The sequence below is a fragment of the Lissotriton vulgaris genome, chromosome 12 (assembly GCF_964263255.1).
Source record: "Lissotriton vulgaris chromosome 12, aLisVul1.2, whole genome shotgun sequence".
NCBI lineage: Eukaryota > Metazoa > Chordata > Amphibia > Caudata > Salamandridae > Lissotriton > Lissotriton vulgaris.
In genome coordinates this window covers 272,663,866-272,682,326 of record NC_141700.1, presented here as the reverse complement: position 1 = coordinate 272,682,326, position 18,461 = coordinate 272,663,866, and the positions used below count along the sequence as shown (strand labels likewise).

At 40.9% G+C, this 18,461-nt stretch overlaps 1 protein-coding gene across 3 annotated transcripts in view; it reads left to right on the top strand.

Moving 5' to 3' along the window:
• Window positions 1–18,219, top strand: part of B4GALT3 (beta-1,4-galactosyltransferase 3) — a 397,975-nt gene extending 379,756 nt beyond the window's left edge. For all 3 annotated transcript variants that reach the window (XM_086945030.1, XM_086945028.1, XM_086945029.1), the window contains exons 6-7: window positions 9,301–9,405; window positions 13,811–18,219. In XM_086945030.1, coding sequence (XP_086801156.1) covers window positions 9,301–9,405; window positions 13,811–14,639 — 934 coding nt within the window. In that variant the 3' untranslated portion in view covers window positions 14,640–18,219. The remainder of the gene's footprint in view (window positions 1–9,300; window positions 9,406–13,810) is intronic.
• The last annotated feature ends 242 nt before the right edge of the window (window positions 18,220–18,461 follow it).

Genomic DNA, 18,461 nt, shown 5'->3' with positions numbered 1-18,461 from the left:
GTGTCCATCAGTAGGTAGAGGTAGTAAAGGTGTCTCCTACATAAACCACTGCTTTTAGAAGCTCAGGTCAGAAAGGTCTGAGAACGAAATGGGATGTTGCTAGACAGAAACAAAAAGTTCACAACAGAAGTCTTTAGACTGCACAAGCATCTTTCAGCATGGCTGGATGTCTAACCCTGAACCAGGAAACTAAGCAGCATATCTCAGAAGAGTGATGATGCCTCTCTTATGGGATGGGAAATATCGAGAATGTGATACTTCTGTAGGATGTCCCTATTTTACCTCTTCACTAAAGGTATCCAAATGGGTTGTCTTTTACTACAATTGCACTTATTTCACAATATCTGCTAGAGACTTCTAGCTGCATCGGTCCTGTAATGAGACTGCCCTTTTGGGAGGATCTTCTGCTGCAGCACAAGGGAAGGGTTCTCCACCCGAACCTATTAATGCTCCCCCTTCTTGTTTGGAGAATGAGCAGCGACAGATGACAGCTTTGGACCTTCCGCCCAAAGTCGGCAATTTTATGTTGGAAACCTGGAGTCCCTCCACCAAGATGGTATACACCGGCTGTTTGAGCAAATTTGTGGCATGGTATATAGTCAAACAGGCAGATCCATTATCTGTACCTTTTCCCAAGTTCTTCTGTTTATCCTTACCCTGACCCAGCAGGGCTCTTCATGGAGTAAGTTGAAGGGTTAGTTGTCAGCCATTTCTGCCTTCCTGCGGCTGCCAGATCAGCCTTCTCTCTTCTAGTCTCCTGTTGGATATACATTCCTTAAAGGTTTGCAACACTTATTCCCTCCAGGTCCCTTCGTTATGCCTCAGTGGGACCTTAATTTGGTCCATACTACCTAATGTGTGCTCCTTTTTAGACGGTTATTATGTGACCTCTTAGGCCTACACCTGCCCGGTGGGTCAGTAAACCACAGGTGTTGTCATCTCAGCCTCCATGCATCTCCTTCTTCACAGAGTAACTGGTCCTTCAGACTCCAGCATCCTTCTTGCTGAGGTGGTAACCCTTTTTCATGTAGGCCAATGTATCACCTTGCCTACATTTTATACTCTTCCTCATCCCTCTAAAGAAGAGTAGAAACTCCACCGGTTGGACCCAACAAGAACGTTGTCGTTCTAAAACTGTACAAAGCCAATCCGGGTGGACCATCAACTCTTCGTGCGAAATGTCAGACCCAAAAAAGGGAAAACCCTGCAGAAGCGAACTAACTCCCATTGGATAGTGTTCTGCATTAAAATCTGCTAAATAGTGGCCAAGAAGCAGTCCCAAGGGGGTTTGAGTGCTGATTCCATCAGAGCAAAGGCTGCAACCACTGTGTTAGCACGCTGAGTTCCGGTCCAGGATATCTTCCAGACAGCAACGTAGGCCTCGCTGCACATTTTCACTGAGCACTACTACCTGGACAGTCAGGTCCGTCGGGATGGCCATTTTTCTTGTTCAGTCCTGCAGAACATTTTGGTCTCAATCATGTTTGGAGACCCACCTATGGGAAGGTATTGCCTGAGTATCTGTTCTAAGGTAAGGAATCTGTGGCTAGAAGTCTCTAGTAGATAAACAAGTTACCTACCTTCGGTAATGCCTTATCTGGTAGAGACTCTATCTAGCTACACATTCCTTACTGACCCACCCATCCTCCCGAGTGTGAACAGATTTTAGAGTTAAGGTCTGTACCTTTTTTCGCGGCCCTAGTTCCACACACCTGCTTCCAATGTTCTTCGTGGCTCTGCGATTCTGACGTGGAAAGTCGCGAAAAGCTGATATCAGCGTGCTTGGGTGGAGCCTATATAGGCATTGCACATGTCATTTTTGGCTCGGACAACGCCAAGCAGAGCCAAACGTCACCACCTACTGCGCGATCAGGGATACTGGTCACAAATAAATTCCAGCTCAAGTCTGATGCCTGGAGGTAATTCTAAGGTAAGAAATCTGCAGCTAGACAGAGTCTCTATCAGAGAAGGCGTTATTGAAGGTAAGTAACTTGTTCATTCGTAACAAATAGCTAGGGCAGGATCTTGTTAGATTAGGATTTAGTGTTTTAGGCTAAAACCAAACATTGAAAGGTTTTGAATCTGTTTGATGACAATTTCTATTTTCTAAGTTATTTGCTCTGAACTTGGTTCGTGTTTTACTGATGTTTGCTACCATTCTAATTAATCAAATGATGTTACAAATAGTGACTAGAAATCGTAGCAGATGGCTGGTAATAAACTTGTTATACCATTATTGATGTGTGCATCTCTTTCCAGAGTAACTGTGCTTCCTACATAAGCTATGAGCATTTGACATTAATTTGCATGTCTTGTTCAAATTAATATATTTTCAGATTAGTGGAAGTATGGTAAGATACTCGTGAGTTTTCTTTTTCACATCACTAGAGTGGTTGTCATATGAGCCAAGGCATGACCTTCACTCTCATTGGCTAAAGAATCTAGCAATGGTGTGCCTTTCTCCCAATCTGGTCGTTGGAATCAAAGGTCTTCACACTTCCATCCCACAACAAGACTTAAGGACCACTGTACAAGCTGTGGTCCTTTCCTACCTCAATGATGGAAATGGCTCCCCAAAATAGAACTTCCTCCAATCCAGTCTAAATGTTGCTGCTCGCCTTGTTAAGGACACTAACAATCAGGCCACATTATGGTCATCAATACAGAATCTCCTGACTACTCCACAATGCCAGAAACCATTTCAAACTGGCAAACATAGCTCACAAAACCCTTAACCTAGACCTCAGCTTGTATTAGCAGGAAAAACTTAAGAGTGAATAAAAATGCAAGAAGCAAATCATGGATGATCCACGAAATCCTTAAAGTAAGAAACACTAGAATGCTGAACCAAGCCTTCGCATGTGTAGCTCTTAGAATATGGAGGGAGTAAGTAACCTACCTGCAGTCATTAGATGTCACAGCAACCTACTGTCTTTCAGGACAAACCCACTGGTTCATCTTAAACACCCATTCCTCCTGTATGATGTGATTGTCTTTACAGTTACACTTTCCGTTTGTAACCGATTTGTATTTTCGTGCTACATGTGAAGCACTCAGTTGCCCATGTTGCTATGTCTGATCTCTGCAAAAATATGTACTAAACAAATAAATGAAATACAGCAACAGTAGTGTGGAATGAGTTTGTTATGTATGTCTGAGCAGCAAAAATTGTGCAATTTATTTAATGTTTTGCTTCAGTAAAGTTTCTGTAATACAGTCCCTTGAGTTGAGAGCAATCATTTTGGTGTTTCGGTTAAATCGTTTTATTGTCGTTAAACAATAAAGACTATACAGAAGACAATGATTTCTCCAAACAGCAACCTCCAAATCAATTACCAGTAGCCGCAAGTCAGACTGAAGGCTAGTGGCTGACCATATCAAAGAAAGTAGTAACCACCTGAGTTTTCAGGTGAATATGTTGCTCCAGACATGATATCAATGATTGACAATTCATAGCAAAAAAAGCAGGGCAAAGAGGAAAAGGCAATGAAAAGCCAAAGAGTGGTCTCTAGAAGCAGCAAGAGAAGGGAAACGCGTCAGAAAGAAAAGAAGAGTGAAAAACAGGGGGTTGGCAGGAAAAGCCCTGCTGAGAATGACCATCATTAACATGCACTGCACCGGTTCAAATCAATATTGAAAGACTCGGTCTCCGAAGTGGTCTTACGGCCCACGGAGACTCAAGCACCTAGTTTTTCAGTTTTTAAGAAATGAATGATCTCTTTCCCACTGTGATAAAATAAATGTCTGGCTGTTTTTTTCCAACCTCAAACAACTGGACCAGATCGAAGAAGATATGTGTAGAATGAGTAGATCTGCGCACATGCGCGAGGTCCATCCTCCATGATTGCGTTGCTTGGCTGAGGTCTGGGAAAAGGAGGACCCATTGTTGTTCATTAATATGTAAGTTCATGTAAGCTTGACTCCAGGGGGACTACGGGGAGAGTGACCTGGCAGTTGTCTTCTACAGTGACTTCATCCTGGATTGGAGATTATAAGCCATTCTCACTAATTTGTCACCATAATGAGTAGAAGGGACCAGGTGCTTCACGAATAGCATCTTCATGGCCTCCTCCACTGAGGCCTCAAACGGGGTCAGAATCAATCCCAGCAATGGACTCCCTTATCCCACTTACCTTCAGCTTAAATTTCGTACTTATAACTCACCTCGCCTTCTACACTTATCCTGCAACCAGGTATCTGTTTCACGTGTAAAGCCGAGCTGGCTGCGAAGCTGCTCTTTTCATTCTTGTCCGTTATGCCCTGGAATTCTCTCGCTGGATCAATTCTTACCATTCTCAATTTGACATTCTGCAGGAGATCTAGCAGTCATTCGCCCTGTGCTGTTGGCTAGTCCCTAAGCACCCTGACGCTCTTTGGGTTATTTGTCACGCTATAAATCTATAGCTAATGTAGTCCGCACAGCTCTTATTTTCAAGCGCCTCTGCTCTGCCATCCAACGACAGTAATGATCTGGACACCCACCCAACCATACTCATCCTGTTCCTGCAGATCCTCTTCCTTCCTGGACATCGTGTCTTCCACCAGTTACATTATGGAGCCTCCCTCCTTCATTCATGCTTGCACTCTACGTACACCTTTTGATGCACCTTTGCCAGGCGTTGCTCTACTGCTGAAAATGTTTTTCAGCCTTCTCCACTTTATAAAGAATTCGATCAGACATATCGGTTTTACATGGCTTAAAGACCTGCCAGTAGTACGGTGTATCCTTTGCAGGGCAGTGTTGCATCTGTCATCACAACAGAGACTGTTGACGTTAAATCTAGCGGAACTGAGTACTCTTGTTGTAATGATTCATTAAAGCAAGTCCAGTGCCTTCTATGACCACCTTGCAGCAGCCAAGCCTGCCCTGTCCACATTATGGCGTGTTCTGTGGAAAGACAGTAGCACTCAGAATACTATGTGTAGCCTTTCTGTGCCCAGGCGTCATTTTGTTTATAAAAATGATGTGGCATGCACCTGATATTATTTGAGTATTGAGGAAAAGGACAAAGAACAAGCGTGTCTTCTTTTTTTGACAAAGCAGTAGTTACCTTTCAGTGGTTTCCTGTATTTTTTCGCTCTCAGGGAATCCTTCATCCGATTCCAGTGGTTGTGCAACAGTATTTTGCAGGAGTGGTCAACCTGCTTCTTGTAGCTTAAAAGCGATAGTTTTCCTTGTTAACATGTTTTCAGTGTGTCGAAATCATTTGCTATGAAAGCTGCTCACCTTTTTAGGTTTCGCCTAGACTACATGCGCTGTCTCTTTGAGACCTTATGTTTTCTAACAGTGAGCTTGGAGGTTGGCCTTTGATTACCATTGAATGGCTGCATTGTAACTCATTTTCTTGCCTATTGGTCAGCTGCTGTAGGCTTCTTTCTATTTCATGTGGCTGTCCCTTCCCAGGAGCGTGGATGCATTACTTGTGTCCTTCTACTGCTCATTTTCTAGGCGCTACTTTTTTCTTTGTGTTTAAGCACTTTACCAGAGTGTGTCTTTTCCCGTTAGCTCCCTTGTAGACTTCTCCCTCCTCTGTGTTCCTCCCTTGGTTCCTCCCTCATCTGTTTTGGTTGTGTCCTAGCATTTTTTCCACTTTAAGCCATGCTGCATGGCAGTCACACTGCTGTACAACATAGCTAAAAGTCATTGACAAAGTCAATAGTACTTTCATAGGCGAAACCTATTAGTTTTGTCAATGCTTGTTCATAAATGCATTTAGCGGGCACACCACCGTTAGGCAAGTTTCTGAGGCATCGCTAAATCTGAACCACTCAGGGGTCTCTGTCACAAGACATCTTTTACCACTTTACTAGAGCTAAGGTAGCTGTTGTTGCTTTTCAGAGGTATGTAGCAATTTCTAAACTCTCGCAGGCAACAAATTGGACTACGCAGCCCTTCCGTGAGCACCGATGGCTGGGCACAAGCTTCATGATTGACATTCATCTTGATGTAGCTGAGCATTCAAAGTACTTTGACCCACATTGATTCCGGCCTATAAGTCCTCATCCAAGTGTGTCCTTCCCTTTTTTGGATTCGACCTTGTCATGGACAATGGAAAGAGCTTGATGCAAGCAATAAGAAGAAGTTACAACATGAGTAGTAACTACTCGATTATTGTGTCATTTGATCCTTCCATTTCCACCGACTTCCTCTCCACCCGCACATTCCAGGCATAGTTAAGCTCCATCATTGAGAGGCAGGGGCAAACCTGCTGCTGCTCATGGATTCATGACTAACTTTATGTAGATATAACTGGTGGGAAAAAAGTGTATCTAGACTATCCAGGTAAAGGCACTTGCAAGAGCACCAAAACACTAATCAACTTTGTACGTTTAAAGTGTTGTCACATGACATATGTTGGGAAATGCACTGAAAGCACGGTTGCAATGCAAGAATATTTTGTCCAAAAGGACTCCAAGAAGTATTATAGTGCTCCAATAGGGTAAGACCTCAGACCTTTAAGTTGGCTTTTAGAAAGGGTGGTGCAAACGGAGCTAAACTTTTTAGCTATTAAAGGGTAGGTCTTTCCTCCGGAAATAGCTATATTAGGACACGCACTAGCTATCAGAGCTAGATGGACACTCCTCTTCCTGCCACTACGTTACTTCAGGTTAATGTGCATTCCTTGACAGCACATGCATGCAGTGGGCCTATAAACGTCATGTGTCCCTCCTATCTGTGGTGTTCACTTCCTCTCCCCACCCAAACTGTATTAACTTCTTGTTCGTTCAAAGTGCTGGCGTGCATTCCCTAACAAGGTTTAAGGGTCTTTGTTTATGCATCTTCCACCAATGCCAAGTACATATCCCTTTAAGATATCACCCATAGTGCCTTTGTTCCCCGTTTAGATAAACTTCATGCATTATGTGATCATTATTTGTGCATACTCTCCATAACAATCCAAAGCAAGTTCATCGACCCCCGTCCCGCTTGGCGTGTCAAACTTACTATACCCATCTGAGGTGTCCACGCCCTTTGCCAGCTAGTTCACAGCGCCTACATCCTTCAGCCCTCAAAATGTCAATGTGCTTCTCCCATTTGTGAGGCCCATCCAATTACCCATGTCATAGCCCACAGCCATTGAGTGGAATCAGCTATCAGCTATGTATTTTATATGTTGTTTTCGCTGTCAGTGGTGTTTTAATTATCACTCCTTTCTCATTCATTGTTTGTTCATTATGTTTTTCTTTTTTTCCTTCATGCTCACTAGCTTTCTGGATATGTTGCATGCTCTTTCATCTTCTAACTCTAGTTTTCTTTCTAATTTTCTATGCAGTTGAGAGCCAGGTAGGTAAACTAAGTCGAGGTGTCTGTCTACAAAGGGGGTCTGTAAATAACACACAGTACATCTAAACATAAAAAAACTAAACAAAGTAACAATAAAAACCTTTAAATAATGTAGCAAAACTACAAATTCGAAATGGATTCCAAAAAGCAGCACAGGTGCAGGGTAAAGGGGGAAGACTGAATGGTGCACATACCATGGAATCAGGAACATCCGCATTACAACAAGGGAGAAGCTGCAAGAAAAGCGGACGTGCTGTTCGTAGATGAGGGTTTTGCACGAGTGTCTCTCACATATTGGTTAACATTTTTATTTTGCCATTGATAGCTTCGCTTCCCAGATCTGATGGGAAATGTAGTTTATGATGCTAAACATGCTGCTGGTCTTAATAAAAAAAAAGAATGGAGACTGTAATAGGAGCCTCTGATTTTGCAATACATTTGTAATTGGGCAAATTTTTTACTTGTGTCCATCTCCCCATCGTTTGATACATACAGTACTTAAGCGTGTTTTTCATATGGAACACGTTTTATTAAAAGTCACAAATAAACCATTTATACATCTTTCCTCGATAAATGATGTGGCCCGTGATAAAGGTTACAATGTTATTTAGACCTGCTTTCCTATATTGACTTTATTAGAGAGTAGTTTACATTACTCGAGGGAGCAGAGCGATTGAACTCTGTGTTGTTACTCAACCATTACTTGGACCTTCAACAAGTGCAAAGTTTCAAGTTTAAATATTTCATTTGTGGCTAAAATGAGTATATATTTCAAATATTGTATTTCCCCAATTACTTAATTAACACTGAAAATGTTAGACATTAGACACCTACATTTTGAATCTAAATATGTACCAGCTCCAGTATTCTCAGTATAGGCCAGTCGCCTCACATAACAGCGATGACGACTTTTGAATTCAAAATTAGGCAAATTTCAGGATTATTTGCAATCCCTTTACTTCTTATCCTCCAACAGTAACATTTTACATGGGATCTGTGTCTTTTGCCAAGATTAACAGACCAAGAAATGTGTGATTAGGGCTAATTACATTTCGAGTTCCGATTTGAATCCCTGGTTATGCTGACGTCAAACTAAGCTACCTGTAAATTTTTGAATGGTCAATGCACATACGAAAGTATACAGAAGGCACTGTGATCTGTCTTCATATCAAAGTTAGTGTTAATCTATGTAGCTTTTTATCTGTACCTTTCTCAAATCGTCATTAGTGAATTTAAATAGGCAGAAAAACATTTGGGATCTTCCTCCTAACTTTTGCCCCTTTGACCAATCTGTGTGAAATTGTATTATTTATGGAAAGTTCAATGTAGCTTCGCTAGGCAAGGGTTAAGTTCTTACAAAATTCTGAAAATCTATTCCAATGGACTGACTTAGTTAACCTTTACTCCAGAGCTTAAATCATTACTTTAGCTAGTTATATATAAAGTATGCACTGTACACTTGCAAACTAGTGGAATGAAACTTTTCCAAACTGGATGTTTAGTCTTACGTTTAATTTTCTTGAATCCTATCTTTTTGTTCCTTTGCACCGATCTGTAATTACATTTTACCTTTTCCTCCTTCATTTTCTTGTGAATCGATATTTTTGTTTTCAAATTAGCATACGTGTCTCATTATTATTGTTTGCGCTCTTTACGGTTAGACCAAAGATAAAGTGGCCCATGCTAATATTATCTCATAACATAGACTCTTAACTGTGAAATAACAATGTACTAGTAAAGTTAATATTCACTTCAGTGACATAAACCTTGCATGTACATAGTGTCCGATTTACTTTTTTACTAGATAAAGTTTACTTTAATAACTTGGCAGATGACAATCTTAAAACAGAAACTAAATGTGAATGCCCAGTAGTCTTTAAAGCACCTCTTGGTTGTCCCAACCCTCACCTCCCAAATAAGGTCAATTTAAATATGTAAGCCCTAGTGGAGTGCTTCTAAGTCGCCTCTATCCAAACCCCTGTTTCAAGCTTGTTCTTGTTTTCTTTTTTCTTTAGGGTTCGGCTCGCAGGCATGAAGATATCCCGGCCTCCTGTCTCAGTCGGGCATTACAAGATGGTGAAACACAAAGGGGACAAAGGGAACGAGGAAAACCCTCACCGGTGAGATGACTCTGCTATTCTATCAATATTGACATAAAAAGTTATTAATGTTCATGCTATGACCAATAATATTAACCATAGGGCAAAGATGGTCATCGGTCAATATTAAGACACCAAGTAATTTGGATGCTTGCTAAAAAATGCATTTAGCATTTAAAATTCAGCAACTGTAATTTATTGGAATAATAAGTACACATCAAATGGATGTTTTAAAATGTCCAACTTACTGGCTGATACTGTCGAGCCTGCAAATATCACGTCAATAAAAAGCCATTGCATCAATAATTTGTTCTCCATGTTGGATGTTATTACACGTATTTTGTTTAAAGGATTATGACGAACAATTGGTTTCATCAATCCCATCAAGAAAACATTGCACATTTGAGACAGAGGGTGCTATTCAATGCCCTTGATTAATTTCAATTTCTCTGAAGTTATTTCTGTAATTAATAATCAATATATCTTGTTACTGGTACAAAAATGTAATTGGAAGCTGCATCAATGAGTCTTTGCGATGGATTTACGGTCTTATTATGAATGTTCTGAGGAGTATACCCAAACTTTGTTTGTGGACATGCATTGTATAAGTATTGATATGGTTTTCAGTAATACATCCTTCCATTAACTCATTATCCAAAAAAAGGTACAGATTCATTTTTTACTCCAATACATTATGTAACCTCTACTATGAAGACGATCCAATGCGTTTTCATCATACTGTTAGTTTCAACGCTCCTTCATTTCCATGTCTTAGTATGCTCTCTCCATCTTCACATATTTCACATGGATAACTTGACATTCCAATTTTGACATACTTGCCCTTATTCTTCTTGGATTAAAACATGTGATCAAGATTTTCAAGAATGCTCTTTTAAAGCTTCCAGGATGCTAATTATAGCTCATTTCCTGACAGTCATGTAAAACAACATCCTGCTATATTCAGTGGCCTTAAAAGACACATAACTTCCATGTGCTTTTCTTGTAGTCACACAGGGAGTAGCTCTGTGTTAGGGTGGGAAGTAAAACTACCAATAAAGGTCTTAGTGTTACCTCAAATGCCTTTAACAAGATCCTGGGCCTGGTGGCTGGCTTTCTATGACAGCAGCAGGTCCAGTGTAAACCATGCTTTAGACAATGACCTAATTCAATAGCCTCAAGGAATGAGGCATAGTCTGTCCTAACCTTATAATTAATATTCTATGCAATCTTGGGTTTTCAGTGAAATTCCCCAAATCATTCTTGATGCCATCAAGGGAATCAGGTAGATATGGAAAAACATACACGCTAGCTTGAAAGCAGTCTTCACTTCACAGAGAGAAGCAGCCCCAGCTAGATGGAGGATGACTTTATGAGCAAGAAAACCTGTTAACATGGTAGTTCCCGAGGCTTCTATGACTACAAATGTCCTTCGGTGTTGGTAGTTCTTCGTGCCAAACTTTACATGTGTTTTTCCAGCTAAATTTAAGAAAAGGCTGGGAAGCCATCCTAAGCCATTGCTAGTCCAGACATCCATGGTTCTGGCCTTGCAGTTGTGACAAGATACGCCCAACTTCTTTATGCAGTTCTTCTACTATCTATCCCTTCTGCAGCACTCTTGCTTTGCTGACTCTTAAGAGTATTGTTATGGCAGCATTGCAAGGGACTGATCACCATTGACAAGTGGCACATGTTAGACTGATGCATTGAAAGCTTTATTTCCACTAGTGAGATTAAGAATGATGATGATCCACACAGACAATACCACTGCCCTTTTCAATGTGAGGAAACATGGTATCACCGCACCCCTCAGGTCTTCCAGCTTGCATTGGATCTGTTGTAATATGTACTACAGCTTAGCATATTCGTTATTGATAGTCTTCCGCAGTTCTGAGATTAACAATGCAAGATACCCTGAGCAGGATTCTCCACTGGCCACACAAATTTGAAAATTATTCAGGAAGGCCTTGACCTTAGCTTTGAGGCTTGTACTCATCGACTTGTAAATTCCTTTGATAATCATTTGAATCCCGGATGTAACTAATTCACCTTCAGGATTAGCACATGGGCCAAGCTCCATACAGAATGGCCTGGTGTTTGATTGGATGAGGGTATTCTTGTATGCCTTTCGCCCAATTCCTCTGATTTCAAAGTTCACTCAAATGATCAGAGTCCCCAGAATGCTCATTTTTCCTACCTACTCTGGCTTTGCCTCACCAGACCTGGTTTTCAGATCTCCTCTGTGAGCTTCTGTGTGCACTTCCCTCAGAGTATGAGTCTTCTGTTCATGTACTGAAAGAGTATGTTGCACCCCATCCTAAAAATGTTCAGCTTTAGAGAATGATACCTAGGAGCCAAACGTTGCTCCCTTGAGTCTCTCCTTGGAGAATTCTGAGTTTCTGGTGGCTGTGAGGTAGTCATTCTTCAGCCCTCAAGAGGAAATGGTTGTGATTCTGTATCTGGGCCGTAAAGGTAATGAAGGACATCTGCCCACTCATCTGCTTAATAATTGGTAAATCTTCCTTACCTCACCGGTATGAATCTGTGTGGAGATGTACACCTTTGGGGTGGGGTCTACGTGAACTCGACTGAGGAATTCTTCTCCAATGCCAAGCAGAACAAAAATTGAGTTTTCAGGACTCATCCCACCTTTGTTCTGAAGGTTCAGTCAGCATTCTATGTAAACAGGGTGAGCGTGCTTTCAACATTGTTTTTTGCTGGTACTCGTACCTCCTAGGCAGAAGAGACATAATTGGGACATCCAGCATTTCTTTCTTGTGCATCATCTTGCCATAAATAGGGTTCTTTGATCAGCTATTATTATTATTATTAGTATCCATGACTTTTATAGACAATGGTTTTAGAATAGTGCTTTCGAAAGCCACAATTGCTAGATGTATAACAGTATTAAACATTGATACAGCCTGCATGAAACTATACCACCATTTTGATTTGATGTCTGGGCTTAAGCCATCAGATATAATGTAGCTTTAGCAGGGCTGGACTGGCCGTATCGGGCACCAGGCATTTCCCAGGTGGGCCGGAAGGGTGAGTTCCGGGTTTGTACTGGTGAGGGCTGTTTTTGTTGCTGGGGGCCGGTTTTGCAGCAAAATCAGCCCATTGTAACAAAAGTGCAGCAGCTTGTTTCCCCGTCCCCCCCCCCCCACTCCACCCCCCCCCCCCATCCCCCGCAAGGCCGGTCATTCAATATTGCCTGGGCTGGTTTGTGATCCCAGAACCAGCCTTGCGCTTCAGAGGCATTCTCCATGGATGCAGCCAGTTAGATATATGCGGGCGACTATGTGCAATTCCTGACACTTCTGATGCTAGAGTCATCTGGGTTCTCGCTGAACGATTATGAAATTTGAAAAGAATGTTCTGAACAGTCTGATTGTCTAGGCCTAAACCGTTAACTGGTGCATTTGGGTCGTCAATATTAATTGCAGTGGACTTCACTCACAAACTCAGATTAAGAAGAGCCTTGATGTAAAAGACGAAATCACTCTTAGTCGTAGAGTTATCACACTATCAACACCCTCATGGCCAGCTTTAGGGCGGTGCAACTGGTGTGGCTGCACTGGGCGCTGACCTGGCGTGGAGGCACTGACCTCAGGGGGGGGGGCTGTGTTTAGCAATAACTTACAATTTAAAAGTACCTACTGCAGGGCTCCTTGTTCATCCAGCTTTTAGGCAGCAATAAAAATATCAAGATATCTCTTGTGATTAATGTTCCTGCTAGAGAGAGATCCCAGTTTTGATTCACCATAAAGTAGCGCAGACGGTTAATATGCCTGCTGCAAAGAAAAGATCTGTATTTTATGTGGGTAGCTGAGTGAATTAATAAAGCCAGCCTTTACCAGCGCTTTAAAACAAATGTAATCTATGTGAGTGAGTGGCAATGGAGGGATGAGGGGCACTTTCGGCTGGTGTTAGTGAGGGAATCCAAGGAGGAGGTCATGGGGGAGGGCGGGTGCCAAAAAAGATTGTCGCACTGGGGGCTATTGTGTTAAAGCCGGCCCTTAACACCCTCCTTCCAGCCACTGAACCATAGGACATTAACCACACACAGGTTGGCTTCTTTTTTTGGGTTGGAACCTGATACAGCTTATCATAAAAGGGAGGGAGTTACCTGGCTATCAAACAAGCATACATTCACAGTACTGAGAAATAATTTTCAGTCTCATTTTGCAGTTGGGAGGTACCCACAAGTTAATAATGAGAAAGAACAAGTATATTACTACTCATAGTATCATCTTAAAGGTAACTGTATGCGTATTTTTGCACCTACTTCCCAAATACATACTGAAGCTTCTCCGGACATGCACATCTGGTATCATTGGCTTTTATCAAATTTAGAAAAATAAATACCCATGTTTTTAAAACTACCTGCAAAAACAGTACTAAAATTCTCTGTGTTCCTTTTCTGTAGGTTTGACCTTCTGATCAGAACGCAGAGGATGTGGACTCAAGATGGGATGAATTCACTTTCCTATACATTGATTTCCAAGGAGCTCCACCCACTGTATACCAACATCACTGCAGACATTGGCTTTGACCCAAGAACCAAAAATGTCAAGAAGCAACAGTCAGCCCACCCATCTGTCCCTAAACAGAATACTGGGGCAAACAACGCAACGGTTTACAAACCTAGTGTAAAAGCCATTGTTACAAACCATTTTGAGGTAGACATTAATCTCAGAGAAAAAATATCCCTTGCTATTGAAGCTGAACCCAAAACTAACACCAAAGAGGGTGTGTCACTTACTCACGGTAGTAGTAAGTCTGGATCTGACTCACAGGTTAGAAGAGCTGGGCATTCTGAAGATAACTTTAAATCAAACAAACTAGAGGAACAGAACAGGAGCAGACAGGACGCCAGATCTACAGTATCTGATCAAGGTCTGAAAAGGGATTCATACAAAGGAGTGAGTGGCATCACATTAGTGGGAAATGTCAGCCAGAGCAGGGATTTCCTTGGCAGGTTACCCCCCAGTCAATCAACAGTATACTTGGACTTAAAGAAAACAGCAGGTAAACTCCGTAAAAGAAAAAGGGGTCTTGGAGACCGAATGCCGCAACAAGCATCTGTTGCAGGTAGTCTCCTTGTCAAAGACCATTCCAAGTCTGGTGCCCACCATCATGATGAAATAACCAAGAAAGAATTTGTTGCCACTGTGGTCTCTAGATCACAATCATCAGGAAATGCAGATCACGTTTCTCCTAAAAAACAAGTTGGTAGTCCAACCGAAGGCACTTAATGGAAGTCAATGCAAAAATGTGTGTTCAGGAACTGCCTACGGCTCTAACGAGAGCAAATGAGTAAAGAGACATTGTTCACTGCAAAGGTCTCAAGTTTGATGCCAAAATGACTACATCAAAAACAAATAAAGCAAAGTTATAAGTGGCATCGGTGCTTTGTATGTGTTCTAACTTTGAACCTACTGATTGCTTTGAATGTTTGCTGGCAAGAAGGACTAGAACAAGCCATAGGTATTCCGCTGAAGACGATAGGAGAAGATGGATTCATGCTTCTCAGCGACTATGATATTGGGATTACTTTAGATGCTTGGTGATTCAGCATTTCACCAAAACACTGAACTTAGTTGAAATTGAGGAGGAAATCTCATATTTTCTATGATGGACCTTAAAGTCTCTCTTCTGCCAGTCAACCGAGCAGAGAGAGAGAAAGTGTAATGCAAATGGTCAAGTTCCTGGTGGAAATATTTGTAACATAGACAAAGTAAATATATATATATATATATATAAATATTTATTTCTGCATTTTAAATTAAAGCCTTGTAGGTGTTTTTTTCCATTTTAGCAAAACAAGACTGATCAGATTTGAACTATGTTCGTTCACGATCTCTGTTTTTAGCAAGCATGTTTGTTCAAACATTGTGCTCTCCACATGCTTTGTTTTTATTATTTTCAATTCTGCAATGTCAATTGGTTAGACTATAAGAACCTATAGAAAATCAGGTGTATTGGGTTTATTCTACAACAATTCTTTTATTTTTTAAACTTTAGAAGACCCCCTGAGCGGCGTTGCAGACTCTCAGGTGTGCACAGACCCAATATTAAGCACCACTGTTTTAGATGATTATCAGTATCATGAACATTCTCCGGATAGTGATGAACTGTAGAGTCAATGACTTGGCCACAGTGCACACTGATAAAACCAGACCCTTTCACCAAGGAAGCCCATTGCTAGCTTTATAGGTAAATATGACTAAATTAAGTTAAGTTACACAAGTAAAGCTCTAGATCAAATGCGAGAAAATTGTATTTAATTATGATACCACAACTAACAATAAGGGTCTCTTATGGCACGTTCATCAAAAACGTTTCACGTTTATTTTATACTGTCATCTTTAACTTAATTATTAAATCAAAAAAAGGATGAATAGAGCTGGTGGTTGCACTTTGGTCGACATTTTCACAGTCTTGTGCTGGAGCATTCTGTAAATTAGTGATCACAGTAACATTTTGCATGTGATGCCAGGCTGGATACTGTATAACCCAAATAGGTTTCTTCTGAAGGACAGGCAGCAAACAACATCAAAATACACAAAACAGCCAGCCAGAATGTGCTTTCACTAGAATCTGGATAGTAGATACACAATTTAGGAGGCCAACCTAGATTGAACTGGCGGTCCTTTGCTACCATTTGTATGTTTCTTTGTATTTGCCTTCATGGAAACTGACTACTTTTCTCTCCTTGTATTGCACTTGCTGGAGGGTCTTCTTCATCTGCTTTATCTTGTTGCTGGGCTTGAAGGGACTAGCTGCTCCTCTCCACACTAGTAATTATTGTCTGATGTGCCTACCACCTCTAGTCCTCTTTGGTCTTACTCTGGGGGCTGAGATTGACTTTCCATGTCTTCCATCCCTCTGTTTGAAGAACCCTGCATGTCTGTTGCTTTTCCATTGTGGTTGAAGTCTTTCAGAGCCTGGTCGGTGGAACCGTGCCTTTTACTGATTGGATTGTCAGCAATCTCAAGCCTCTGCATGCCTTCTGTAGAGACTGAGCAATTCTTAAGTGAGTTTGTTTTCGGAAGCAGGTTTTCAGAATAGCTGTGGACTGTGGTTGGGGTAGGTTTGTTTTCCATAAACCCCCTTTTCATCTACACATCTCATATGAAGAAGCCGAATCACTAGGTGAGCTAATTGAGAAATTCATGTGATATGAATGATTTTGAGTTATTTATTTCCTACGTTGAATTCTAGTTCTGTGATGCTGTTTTACCCAATTAAAATAACATCATTCTGTAAGAATTTTAAGTAATCATTTAGCCTTCATTTTTTGTCTTTTTATTTCAAATACACAATTTTGATTTTACAGCATTACAATTGTACCCTTCTACTAGCACGAAAGGCGAAAGCATGTTTATTCTATGTGAAACCTTAAATCCAGAGGCATACCCATTTCACAAAGATCAACTGGTCCTTGTTTGTTGGGGGATGATGGGGAGAGTTAGGGTGAGAGCCTAGAGGAGGAGAACATTCGAGAGTTTGATTCCACCGTTTCGTGAGATTGTACCCCAAAATTCTGATAAATTCGGGAAATGTTCGAAATTGGCTTTTTAAAACGTGCTGAAAAAAATAACAGCCTGGAAAAACCGAGTTAAAAAAATGAAGTGATACAGCTGAATTATCAGCGCCGCCGAATCTCACATTAATGTGTCCGAATATTTATCAGTAAATACCAAGATTTGCAATGAATTTTCCTTCGGCACATTGTTCTGCTGAACAGAAAATCAAGAATCTGTAGTGCAGCAGCTTATAGTACGTACAAATGAATACCAGTTGCATATGAAAATGTTGCCTTTAGATTAACTAAGAAAAACATATAATAATATCCTTCAACGTGGTGAAATGCAGCCTCCTGAATTTGGCAAAGCTCCGCTGGTGAAATACAAATATGGCAGGTGTCTAATATATATTTTAAGCACAGACTTTTTTTCACGCTTATTTTGTTTCATCCATTGTTGCTTCCTTGTGCACCGACCTCTGTCCCAAACAGAAAAAAAATCCTTTGTGGGCTATGTTAACTCGTGCTTGGAAGATGCACCTTTCCAGTAAACCCATGTTTGCAGCAACGCGTGGCGGCCAGTTGAGCTTTTATTTTAAGAAGACCTGTATTTTACCTCAGGAATGTGGAACACTTAAGAAACTTGGATAATGATATCCTTTGGAAAATGCTTATTTGATTATTGAAAATAATTGTTAATATATGTCGGGCCTACTGCTGCTTATAAACATTCACTATACCAATAAGTAGGAAGAAAAAGTTGAAATTTGCGTTCAAAGAAAGCGAAAACCACAAAGCACTTTTTTAACGGCCGCTGCTTTTTTTTTTTATTCAGAGACACAAAGTGGGATGGGCATTTGGAGGAAATACTGTGAGTGCACATGGCTGCATAGAGTCGGCTCAATATTTTCTTATTATGTACAGATCATGATTAGCGCATTTATGAATCCTGTGATGATTCAGGACCTTCCGAGACTGCGACAGAAAATGAAGTGCTGTATTGAAATGTAAATGTAAATAAGTCTCAGTAAATTTGGAATTATTGCTGTGAGTTTTGAAAAGCTGCAGGAATGGGTTTTAGGAAGTCACTTTGTGCAGCAATTTGCAATGATTACCTTTCCCGCTTTGCTTCTCCTTAATAACTGACCACTAGCGGTGTTCACATTCTGCCTATTGCCGTTAGGAAACTTAATGTGTCTTGTGGAATTGGCATTTCAGTTTACTTTGTTGTATTTTTGGGGTGGGTTGCAAACTGAATATTGTGTCAAAAACTATTTTGTACTTGTACGTATTTATTAAAAAGTTATAATACATGTTTGATTCCGTCCAGCTTCTTTTAATCTGTTTCTGTTCAAATGTATCCTATAAGAGGTTAGCAGCGGTGTAACGCAAGACGAGTGACCCTTTTCACAATATATGGTGTGAAGCCTCTAAACATTCAGACATGTTGCCTCAAAGAAAATCCATCTAGGCCTCCTTTACCCAGGTAAATAATTTACACCAATGGGGTGGGTCAGTTGGCCCATAGAAGAATATGGAGAATTAGGAA